Consider the following 12,463-nt stretch of genomic DNA (forward strand, 5'->3'; position numbering starts at 1 on the left):
TACCTTTTATTATTTAAATTGATACGTTTCATTACTAGGGAGAAAAATAAAATATTCCTTTGATACACAAAATCAAATTGATATTTAGCCTCTGCTTACTTTTTTATGCATGGCTCCTTTATACCACATGGTAGTGACAGATTGTTTGAGCTGGAAGGAAAAGCCATTCAAAGCTAATTAAGCAGCCATTCCAAGCACTATTTGCAAGCGGGAGGCTCAGAAGCCCAGGCATTTGTCAGCGCTCCCCGCCCCGCGTGGTTTTGACTGACAAGCCCTGCTGGAGAAGGACAGTCCCCACCGACTGCACCAATTGGAGCAGGGCAGCTACCTAAGCTCTTTGTGATTGGATGTTGGAACCTCGACGGGGGCGGAGTCGGCGATTCCCACGTGGGGCACCTGGAGAGGGAAGGGAGGGGTGAAAAGGGGAGGGTGAGCCCACCCGTGACGTAAGGGGGAGGGAAGAAAAAGGGGGGGTGGGGGGAAGAAGATAGAGAGAGGAGCCATTTTGTGTCTAATAGATGCTGTAGCCAGATGTTTGCATCTGCCGAACCGGGTTCTCCCCTTCTCTTTTTCAGCTCCATACACTATTTTTATTTTTATGTAAATAAATAAATAGATTTTAAAATGTAGTGTTGGCATGGCCTCGTCGTAGTAGAGATCTGGGAGAGAAGTGTTAACTCTTTAAGAAACTGAGGCACTCACGTGTAACTCCCTTTTCACCCTCCCTTCCTGGACTCCCTGTGTTGGAAAAGAGATCGCATCCTCCTCATTAAGATGCAAACGCCAATCTCCGCTCTTAATGAGAGGAAAATATAGATCCAGGCCGAGGAAATAAGCTCGCGACTGCGCTCGCGCGTGTTCTCTCCGGTTCTTCTTTCTCTCCAATTGTACCACCTCGCCAACATGTTGGGGAAGATCCTTTTTGCTAGCTTGCCCGCCTGTCCGCCTGCCCGCCAGCCCTTTCCTCTCTAGCCCGGAGCTGACATGGTTTATTGATGATTTACAGAAATGATAAAAGAAGAGGTGGTGGGGGTGGGGAGGAGAGGGTTGGGGAAAAGATTGAGAGAATAGTTACTGGCTTTCACCTGGCCACAATTGGTTGCTCAACCCTGATGGTTCTATGTTTGAGAATCCAGGTTTTTGTTCCTTTGTACGAGGAAGAAGAAGGGGTTGTGTGTGGGGAGGGAAGTTGGGGGGGGGGGCGTTGTAGTGTAAGACAGTGTCCTTTTTTTTTCTTTTTAATTACACACATACTAAAGGCCTTCTCTTTTTCCTCTCCAGATCCGGCCTGGAGTAACCCCAAGATATAGTGATAAAGGACTATCGGTGATGGGTTTACGGTTTCCCGTTCCACTCTCCGCCCACCTCCCTCCCCCGGCCGCACTAATGGCAGCAACAAGCTAGCCCAGAGATCGGTTGGTCTTTCCCACTCAGAACCCTACTGCTGTCAGGGTATACCTAGAAAACGCTCTGGGTTAGTTTGGAGCGAGCCTGCACGAGGAGGTGCCTTGTCCGACCCTTGGTCTCGTATTTGCCTAGGAGTATTCTAATCCTATGGTATGGAGTAAATTTAGTCCTCCTCTCTAATAGGCTTAATAAAATGCTGCGAGTGGATAGCTTTACTGACTGGTGGGGGTAAAAAATCCTCCCATACCATCTCATAGACGCTACAGTAAGCACTACTTTGTAATGAGAATCCAGGGATATTCAAATGATGTTTGGTGAGTGTGTAACTTTAATGATGGTTACCCAAGTAGTTGACCAGGACTGCTCCGACTGGAAAGGAGACCAGAGTTCGGGGATATGTGAGTGAAAGGTAGTCCGGGTGGAACCGGGTTGTTTCCATTTTTTGTTAGCAGCCAACCAAGAGTTCTTCAGACCTTCTCACTACCCATCTTACATCAAAGTGGGTGTTTATTTTGCTTCGCAAAAAGACTGGAGCATGAAAGAGAAAATGGGGCGGGGGGTGGGGGGGTGGTAAGTTGAGGAAAAGAAAGGGCCGCCCGGCTATTCTGAACACATTTTTAAATGGTGGGGGGAGGGGGGAGAGGGGAGAAAGCAACTTTGGGAACAACCATTTTATCCGCACTAAATCTTGTGAACTGAAAACATAAAAGTGACAAAGCGATTCTGTTTGTTTTATAGTATCTAATTGGACTGCTTTGCAGACCTAATGAGATTAGAGGGAGGAATCGTTCGCCGCCGCTGCAGAATAAACTGATACATTATTACCAGCCACAGGTTTTTTTAGAATTGTAGAGAGGATGCCTTTTTTTCTTTTGTTATTTCTCTTCCTTCTCCCTCCCGCCAAATAATTATTTGCTAGTGGATCGTGGGAAAAAAAGAGGAGGGGAAAAAAACACCCTAGCAGCCCAGGACTATAATATATATCTATTTATTATATGTCTTTCGGTTAATTCTTGATCTGAGGAGCGCTGTTTTTCACTCCCATGCGAAAGTCACCAGCGGGTAGGGGCTGATTGCTACTTTTCATGCATAGTTTTAGACACAAGAGGGCATTGTGACGTCGCCCCTGCAATCACCCATTCGCAGGCCGAGTTCAGCCGCCCCACGTGGGGGTTCCGCGCTCCCATTGGCCGAGGCTGGGCAAAGCTGCCACATTATTTTGTTACTTTTCAGTCCCTATTTGGAACTGCTCTCGCGGCAGTTCAGACCTCGTGCTTGTCCCCCTAGCCTCTGTCTGTGTGTGGTATCCGCAAGGTCCGGGGCACTTTTTTTTTTTTTTTTTTTTTTTTTGGTGTGAGTGTATGTACGTGTGTATGAGTGTGTGTTTTGGGGGTTAGTAAAGGAAAGAGTAAAGGAGAGGGACCGAGTGGAAAGCCACAGAGCTCTCTTGTCTTGCTGGGTCTTTCCTCTTGAGCGTCTCCCCCTTGCCCGTACTCCGAGGCAGCAGCAAGAGGGCTTTCTTGTCTTCGGGATTTGCTATTCCCCGGCTTTGAGGAGAGCGAATTTCTCCCCGGAGCGGACCCTGGCTAGTTCCTTCCTGCGCCTGGTGGAGTTAAGATGCCAAGCAACTGAATCGAATCTACTTAGAAGCGGCTTTTCTCCAGCTCCGGGAAGGGAATCGAAGCCACAGTCACCGCGGAGGAGCAGCTGGGTTCTCCGGGGGGGGGTGGGGGAGGGGGGGGGGTGGTCAAACGGCCTGAGCTGAGCTCCTGTCTTCACTCTTCGGCACTCTCATCGTCTCAACTCACCACCTTGGTCCTTCCTAATTCATCCTTTCTCCTCCGGGAGAGCTTTCTTCGGAGCCAGCCCGGAACCCGGCTACATTGGGGATCTTCTGAGCGCTCCGGTTGGTGGAGCTGTCTGGTCGTGGCCCCCTCCCAGCCCGGCGGCGGTGATTCGGAGGAGAGGGGGTAGGGGAGGTCAGTAGTAGCAGCATCTACGGGTCTTGGGACTCCAACGCAGGACACCGCACCCTCCCCCGGTGAATCCGCGGGGAGGACAAGGATGTCTACGAACCCCCCGAGTCTGACTCCCTCTTCGCACTCGAGGGAAACCGGCCGGCTGCTGGCAGCAGAGCCCTAGCTAGACAAAGACAAGGAGACCCCCGGTTCCCCACCCCCAGCAAGCTCGGCCTCCCCATTCGCTTTCTCGAAGGACTTTTTTTTTTCTTCTTAATTTTTCCTTGGCTCTTTGTTTCTACTTGAGTCTGGTTCCCGAGCCTGGGATATTGTTCCGAGTGTGGGGTGGGGGGGGCGGGGGAAACGACTCAATTTCCCTGCCGCCCCCTGGTCCGGCTCTCCCCACCCCCCTCTCCCTCACCTCCCTGGGTCCGGGTCTCTGTGCTTCAACCTACTCTCGCAGAATCACGACCCCTCCCTGCGATGTATCCGCAAGGCAGACATCCGGTGAGTAATTGTAACTCGATTTATTTAATCAGCTATCATTGGAGGGTAAATGAAGCTGTTTATCTTGCACCTCCATTTTGCTTGTTACCTTTATGGTTTGTGTGCGTGCGTGTGTGTGTATGTGAGCGCCCTAACACAAAGAGGGAGGAAAGAGAGACTTGGGGGGGGGGGGGAGAGAAGAGGGCGGGGGAGAGCTGGCGGACTGGCGGACCGAGATGGTTAAAGCCTTCTGGTGCGCTTTGGTGAGGCTGGTGTAGAAGGATGAAGTGCTTTTACACATATACGCCTTCGGTCCCCCACTCACCCCCACCTCTGCGTCTAAACAAACAGTGATTTCCCCCTCCCTTTCCATGCTCTTTGGGATGCTGCCGGGATGGAAGCCCTCTAATGGAGGGGAGTGCTTGGGGTGCCTCTTCTCACGGTAGCTAAGAAACTTGGAGCTGAGGGGAGGAACTGGTTTGGAGGATTGTGTAGACCTGAGCTGCCGCGCATATTGGGGGAGCTCCAAGGCTAGGGGATCAAGGAAAGCAGGACTAGGGGGCAGATGGTGGCTGTTTTGCCTGTGCGGATCCCTTCGCTGATCTCTTTACTCCCCTCTCCCTACGTCTGTCTCCCCCTGGCTATAGGCTCCCCATCAACCCGGGCAGCCGGGATTTAAATTTACGGTGGCCGAGTCCTGTGATCGAATCAAAGACGAATTCCAGTTCTTACAAGCTCAGTATCACAGGTAAGGTCTGAGATGGAGGCTGGGAGCGAGTCATATCCCCAGAGTCTCTTGGCATACTCTTCCCCTGTTACCTAGGGGTTCAGAAATCCCTGAGGAGAAAAGACTTGGGGCGCAATCTTCGTTTCCCGTTCTGACCTGCCCCAGTTTAACTGTCACCCGGAGACCCCACTTTCTACTCTTAATACCATCATCCCTCATTCCCAGAGGCATTTGGATGGGGGTCTTTGGGGGTAATTTTCAAAGGGAGTTCTAGGGTGAAGATTGCTTCCTTTTCCAGTGACAGGTTTTGATTTTATGATCCTTTAGCACCATTTACTGCCTGCCCACCCCACCCCCTCCCCAGGCTCAGAGAAAGTTGACCTTATGGGAATGTTGCAGTTTCTTTGGCAGGGTTGAGTGGAGGGGCAGGTTTTGCTCTGTCTTCTTGCTCCCGCTTGTGGGTGGATAGGTAGGGGGTATCCTCGAGTTATATCTCTTAATGCCAGCTGGAAGTGGGACAAGTGCCCAGAGCATCTAGAAAACTGATTTTAAAGCCCTCTTCCTCGACTTGAACATTTAGTAGGACCCTTTCCACTCCCCACCCCCACCCCCTAAAAGACTCCGGTTGGGGGGTAGATTCTGAAAATTATCTGGTTTTGGTCTTCATAGTCTCAAAGTGGAGTACGATAAGCTGGCCAACGAGAAGACAGAAATGCAGCGCCATTATGTTATGGTAAGAGCTGCTCTACCGAATGTCGGGGGAGTTGGGATTTGGGGGAGTGGGGAGTTGAGTTGGGAGGGAAACAGTTGACAAATGTGAAGTCGGTTTGGACCCCAAGCCTGGGGCCTAGGTAGGGACAGTGAAAAGGAAAACTTGGTGTTGTGTGGAGGGGGAGGAGAAGATGGGCATTTGGAAAGGACTGAAAACATCCTTTCTTTCTCTGACTCTTTGCCCCGCTTATCCTTATCACCCCAGGGTTCCTGGGTTTTGTCTAGGATGTTCAGCAGCAAAAATCCTCTGTCTATGTTAAAGAGGGATGTTGCTTTAGGATAGGAGACACTTTCAGCTCAGTTCCAGGCTGGAATAAAAAGGAGAATTGAACCGGACCCATACATTGACCTCTCTCTAATGTCTATTATTTTGTTTTTTATTTTTACTTTGACACTTCCCAGATGTTCTCCAGTGGTTGTTTCACCCAGTACTATATTATGTCCAGGGTCAGTCTGCCTTTGTTTTGGGTAAACTCCTAACTTTGGAATCTGTTTGGTAACTTTCTTGCTCACTTAGCCTTTTGGTGAAACCCAGGGTCTGGCCTTAAAAAGCCCTTATAAACCATTCTTTTTCTGACCTTCTCCCCTAAGAGGAGTGATCAGCTTTTGTAGAAAGCCATGGTATTATGTGTCCCCACTGTCAGCCTTATCCCTCTCTTCCCCCCAAACAAACAACAACAGACCAAAACAAAACCTGAGAAGCCTTTTTTTTTTTTTCACCAAATCTTCATGGGGGGGAGGGGAAGGGTAGTAGGAATGCCTCTTCTTTTTATATCCCCGAGATTATCACAGCAAGCCTAAATCTTCAGTTTGTAAGTGAGCAAAGAAGTACTTAAGCTCTTCTCCTCCACACTGCTTTCCACATAAGAGGCCTTTGACACTGTGTTAAATAAATAATTCTTAGAGGAAAAGAGGTAGCAGTGTCCCAGTGTACATAATATTCCCTGTTGAACTCGAACCTTGTATCAACAGGATATGTGGACTGCTAGAAGGGAGGCTGATCGCTATTCTCACTATATATGTTCCATTCGGTGGTAGGAGAAACACTTGTTCATTGTTGGCTTCTGGGGCCTCTGTAGGCTGGGCTATTAGTTTTGATTTAAAACTTCCTTGGCAAACCTATCTTAAGTACAGTTGGGCCAGAAACCTTCCTCATCACAAGCAGCATTGGAAGAATGAATAGATTGCTGTGTGGTTTGTTTATCATTAATGGGAACACTTTTTGCCTTTTTTTTTTTTCAAACAGTACTATGAAATGTCCTATGGTCTGAACATTGAAATGCACAAACAGGTAAGTGATTGTTTCCAACCTGTGAAAAGAATACATTAAAGGGGAAAAACTTGGTTGAATTGCAGTGTCTGTGGAATTTCCTGAGTTAATCTCCAGTTTGGGAAGTGAGGTTAGCTGCCTCCCCACCACACCATCCCCCCCCCCCTTCTTTTTTTTGTCTAAGACAATGTGAAACTCAAGTTACAGCTTGAAGTGGTAACTGTAGGACACCTACTTTTCTTAAACTGCTAAGTTGGGTTTCTCTAATTCATTACAGAGAATGCTACCTAATTGTCAGAGGCATCTGATTTCACATTTAGGTCATATCTAATTGAGAAGTTGTACACAAAATGGAGGCACCCCTTAGATCTATCTGCTTTATATTTTAAAAGTGAAGGGGGGGTGGCTTGTAACTTTTTATCTGCTTTTTTGTAAAATTCTCTAAAGGAAGTGCTGGAGGGCTTGCTGGGAAAAAAAAAGAAATGATGTTTTACCCAGATTAGATAAACTGGAAGGGGCCAAAAGGCCCTAGGCACATGAGTATAAAATTTACAGGGATGAAACCACTGAGATTAAGCCTGATTATTTACTTACTACTTCCAAAATCAGTCTTTATTAAAAATTAAAGACAGAGGAAGGGACAGCTAGGGGGCTAGCTAGGGTTAGAAAGACAGATCCTGGGTTCAAATGTGACTTCATATACTTCCTTTCTGTGTGACCCTGGGAAAGTCACTTCCCCCCATTGCCTAGCCCTTCTGCCTTGGAACCCACACAGTATTAATTCTAAGGTGGAAAGTAAAAGTATTCAAAATAATAGAATTCAAGGAGAGACCACTTGAGCTCAACTTTGGAATTCTGAAGTTAAACCAGTTTCCCTAGTTAGGGGCATGGTTTAATGGATTTGTAAACGTATCTTATATTGTCACTATTCTAACTATAGTGAGCCTCAAACTGAACAAATAGTAATATCCTTTATCTCAGTGGATATCTGTAATCTGGCACTATCCCTGGGAGGGGCAAAGGGTGAGGCCCTGGATGTATTTATGTTTGTAGGAGAGAGGCTGTCTGTAATTTGGCCTCTAGAATGATTTGCATTGACTGAGCCCATACTGATAACGAAGGCTGGTTGGTCTCTTTCACAATTGGTGTTCGTTCCAGAGTTGTTGGCTAATACTGACTTTTGGCAATTCAGCTTAAGTGGACTTTCTACTAGAAATTGTCTTGGCTATGAGGTTTAATTTCAGTTCTGGTTATGCAAGGTGTCCCAGGTAGGAGGATCACTGAGAGTCTTGGCATGGTGGGGCTGAAAGGAACCTTCAGGATCAACTCATCTCACCCCTGGTATTTCGCTGGGGAGGATACTGGGGCTACTGTCATTCTAAGTCCTACATTGCCCTTTCCACCACATCTGGATCCCTCTTTAGTGATCCCTGAGTGGATACCCTGGTATTTTGTTGTTGTTGTTGAGTCATTTCAGACGTGCCGTACTCTTTGTGACCCAATTTGGGATTTTCTTGGCGAAGGAACTGGAGGGGTTTGCCATTTCCTTCTCCAACTCATTTTACAGATGAGGACACTGAGACAGACAGGGTTAAATGACTTGCCCAGGGACACAAAGCTAGGAAGTATTTGAGACCAGATTGGAACTCAGGAAAAACGAGTCTTCCTGTCTCCTGGCAGGGTACCCTTTCTTTTACTCCACTTGGGTGCCCCTATGCCTAGAAAATCCAGAATGGTTTCTCAGTTGAGCAGTTGGGGAGAGATTCCTTTGGCAAACTTAGAGATTTGTCATCCTAACCAGGAGAAGGATGTAGGCACTGAAGTTAAGATTATAGCTTGACATTTTAATGAACCCTTTTAGAATGCTTCCTCTAGATAGGAAGGTTAAAACCAACCATGCAGCTTTGTAATGGGATTATTTGAAAAAGTTTAACATTTGTGGGAATAATGTGGGAAACATTTGTGGGAGTGTGGTATAATGAAGAGGGCTGGAGTTGATTCAGTTCCAGCTCTGCTGCTTCTTATGTGACTTTGGGCAAATTCAACCTCTCTAAACCTAAAGTTTCCTCATCTGCAAAACAGTAAGATTGGGCTAGATGCTGGCGCAATAACAATGTTTTGAGTGTCAAGTCGAAGGGGGTGTGGGGGGCGTCAGGTCTAAAGAAATTGAAGAATTGCTGTCCTGACTCCTTGTCTCCCTTCACACCCTTTTCCCCAAGAGCTGAGTTTCTTGGGTGTGTTTAAAGAGAGTAATTGCACCCAAGTTTAAAATTTATAGCAGCAGTTATCCTAAGAGCCTTATAATTAAGGTGTAATATGTTGTTGCATGTTGAGTTCTGCTGTGTGTTGGGCTTCCATGTTCCCAGTAGGAGTGGGTAAGATAGCCCTTGACGCCATGTGGACAGTGAGGCCTTTTGTAGTAGTCCCAGATTTCTAAGTCTGGGGCTTTGGTATACTGAGTGTCCAGGAAAATGTTGGTTCAGAATCTTAACCCGTTTAGCATGGGATAATTTGAGAAATGGGCTTCTTTGTTAAAAGAGCCTTCTCTCAATTCTTCTGGCTGATTTGGGAATTAATCTATTATACCTATGAGTCATTGACCCAGTAAAGTTCTCTCCCCTCCCCCACTGGCATCTGGTTCCTGGGTTTGCTGAACAGGGTATGATGAGTGTTTTCTGGTTCTTAGACTTCTTGTAGCTTCAACTTGCAAATCTCTTAAGTTGGGTGAAATCGCCCTGTGGCAATGCAGGAACAAAGGCATAAGGAGGTGAGGAAACACTGTGATGATAAATGCAACCATAAGCTAATAGGGCTTGTCACTCCCCTGGCTTGTGAGAGCTCTGCAAAATAAATCCTGCCACTAATTGTAGTATGGGTACTGGGTGCATTCAGTGGATGGTGGTTAGGCCTGAGCAAACAAGTTTATCAGCTGACCTGTTTAGCGGTTGACTGGTGTTTTATCTGCACACACAATCAAGTGACTGGAGTGCTTGAATTATTCATGCAGTGTCCTGCCCTCTAGACTTGACTGTTCGTGTGATTACATCTGCCTGGAACAAACTGGATGGGTACTTCTTTAAGTAGAGGGGTGGGAGGGGGGATTGTCTTGTACATTTCTATAATACATTATCTACATTGTACTTTCTGGAAGTGTTGAGGTCTTCAATCCACAGAAGAGTCTGGGTCTCTCTCTCCCCCTCTCTCCTCTTTCCCTTTCTTCCTCTCTCTCCCTCCTTTCTCCCTCTCCCTCTTTCTCTCTTTCCCTCTCTCCTCTCTCTCTTTCTCTCCAAATCCTCTACTACAACTACATTTTCTTTAAAATTGCACATAAAAATGGATGCCCATTTATGTTTCTATGGGTTTGGCTGGATGGGGCCTAAAGTATTGACAGAGGGCAGCCAATAATGTGCCAGTTCAGTCCATTTTTGTTTTACAAACAAGCTGTAAATGTGGATTTGGTCTATGTCTGTCTTGGTTTCTCTTCCTCTCATAGCCTTCAGAGGTAATAAATGGTTTCCCCTTCCTACTCTTCTGCCTTCCTCCCTAATTATGTCAAAGTGTAAATTACAAAATCTCTAGGGCTGGCCTGTCTTTACTGCCCTTACAGGGATTTCAGGAGGTCATCTAATCCAACCCCCAGCCTTCAGGCAGAATGTCAAGGATGATTCAGAAGAGCTGAGAGCTTAACCAGTTCTCATCTTTCTTGTTCCCTGTTGTGTGTTTTGCTAGAGTATCCAGAAATAACAAAGTTAATTGAGGGGCAAATCCCAGAAAGCTGATGAACTTTCCTCCTTAAATGAACAATGGCGATGATAGTGTTAATAGTTTGGGTCACTAATACTTTACAGTATTGAATTTAAGCTATTGTATCATCCAGCCTTCATTTAATTGTTTTGTTTTTTTTAAACCTGTACCTTCTGTCTTTGCATCTATCAGTTCCTAGGCAAAAGAGTGGTAAGGGCTAGGTAGTTTCTCAGGCCAGATTTGAAATTGAGTCCTCCTGTTTCCAGGCCTGAGTCTCCTGAGCCACCTGGCTTCCCCCTTTTTATTTAGTTTTAGTGGTTTTTTGAGGAGGGGGATTGTCTCTGAGGAAGGGATGATGAAGGGGGGTGGGGCTGGTCCTTGGGATAATGCAGGGAAAATTGGAGGAGCCCTGGGTGAATGCTCTCCCTGCCCCTTCCTTGGCAACATTTTATTGCAAGATATGGATAAGAGAATCTTATGGATGGGTAGGCATAGAAAGACTGCAATCTGCCTTCATTGGAGGGTATGCTGTCATCGAGGGCTTCACAAATCCACTTCATTATTTGAGTCGGTTTTAAAGACTGAGATTTAAGACATTTTGGTTTCAAAGCAACATTATGTGCTAAGAGGAAAATGTTCTTGTTCTATAAACCTCCAGACTTCAGTAAGAGAGCTTTTTAGTGAGACAGAAGAAAAAGATCGAAGACTCGTTCCTCGGCTGTTAGGAAGCCAAGTATTTAAACTGCCACCAGCTTTTATATTAATATCTAAAGGAGCTGAGGCTATAAACTTAGTATACAGAAGTGCTGAGTACCTAATTTAAAGTTTTATAACTGTGTCAGCTTGCCCTCTTTGCACTCATCATGTTTTGAATTGCTAGTTAGATTCAAATATTTGTACAACTAATGATTAAAAGTGCATAGTAATCCACATGTGCCTAACTAGTTATCCTAGGTAGGAGATTTCCTGCAGAGAGGTGAAGACAGCATGTGAACTTTGCCTGGGGTGGGGATGAAGTGTTAGCATATGAAGTTGTGTGGAACTTGGGAGCCAGGAAACTTGGGTTCCAGTCCTGCATTTGCCGTTGGCTAACTCTGGGACAGGTCACTTAACCAGGTCTGGGTGCCAATTTTCCAGTGTTGTGGTGGAAGAAAGGTCACAGAGTTCACCTGGTAGATATTCTACAAGAGGTCTTTGCAGGGTATATATACTGGAGGTGGGGGTAGTTTGGATGGAAATGTTGGTCTGGAGTTGGGGTTGCTAAGATTTTAGAAATATTGTCAGAATTTGGCCCCATTCCATTTTCTTAATTGTTGCTGCCTCCTCTTTTAAATAAGACAAGAGCTCCATGTTTTGCTTTGGCAATCAATCAGTTTGAAAGAAATTGTTGTACTTTAGAATAGTTTTACTTACAATTCAAGGCCCTCTGCAATCTGTTCCTCACCTTTCTTTCTCTTGTTACTTTTCTCTTGTTCCCCAAGGACAGCAGTTCTGAAAGTAGGTCTGGGAGCCTCAAGAGATTCCCAAAACCTTTTCAGGAGGTTTGTACAGTCAAAACTATTTTCATAGTAATACTCATATGTTCTAACTTCTAACAGTAAATAATGATAACTCTAGCCCACATAAAGAAAAGTCTTTAGAAGTTCATAATAAAGAATACAAAGGGGCCCTGAAACCAGAATTTTGAAATATGAGCTTCTCTGGGGAACTGAGTCATCTATTCTAGGTCTTTACATATATTCTTTGAGCATTCCCACTGGGATGTTGGTTTGTAACTCTTTTCTCTTTCAAGATCCAGCCCAAGCCCTACCCTTCTCATGAAATAGGAAGTAATTTTTCTCTCCTGAAGTTTCAGAGCACTTTGTTACATGTATGTTTAACCACACATGCGATCATTATTAAATGTTATCTTATCCTCCAGGTATATGTGACCAAACTTTCCCACCTTTCTTACTGGATTCTTTGACTGTTAGAAGAATTGATCAAAGACTTAGAATTAGATGGCACTGGATAGAGTTCTGTATCTGGAGTCGGGACAAAAGCAGTTCTGGCCTCCAGATACAGAATGGGTTTGTGACCTTGGCAAGTCACTTAACCTCA

General features: G+C 45.8%; 1 protein-coding gene across 7 annotated transcripts in view; it reads left to right on the forward strand.

The window, feature by feature from the left end:
- The first annotated feature begins 3,817 nt into the window (after positions 1–3,817).
- The window catches only part of TLE3 (TLE family member 3, transcriptional corepressor), a 59,572-nt gene continuing 50,926 nt past the window's right edge, over positions 3,818–12,463 (forward strand). For all 7 annotated transcript variants that reach the window (XM_044665314.1, XM_044665315.1, XM_044665317.1 and 4 more), the window contains exons 1-4: positions 3,818–3,872; positions 4,499–4,599; positions 5,248–5,311; positions 6,596–6,640. In XM_044665314.1, the coding sequence (XP_044521249.1) occupies positions 3,849–3,872; positions 4,499–4,599; positions 5,248–5,311; positions 6,596–6,640 (234 nt within the window). In that variant the 5' untranslated portion in view covers positions 3,818–3,848. The remainder of the gene's footprint in view (positions 3,873–4,498; positions 4,600–5,247; positions 5,312–6,595; positions 6,641–12,463) is intronic.

The sequence above is a fragment of the Gracilinanus agilis genome, chromosome 2 (assembly GCF_016433145.1).
Source record: "Gracilinanus agilis isolate LMUSP501 chromosome 2, AgileGrace, whole genome shotgun sequence".
Taxonomy (NCBI): domain Eukaryota; kingdom Metazoa; phylum Chordata; class Mammalia; order Didelphimorphia; family Didelphidae; genus Gracilinanus; species Gracilinanus agilis.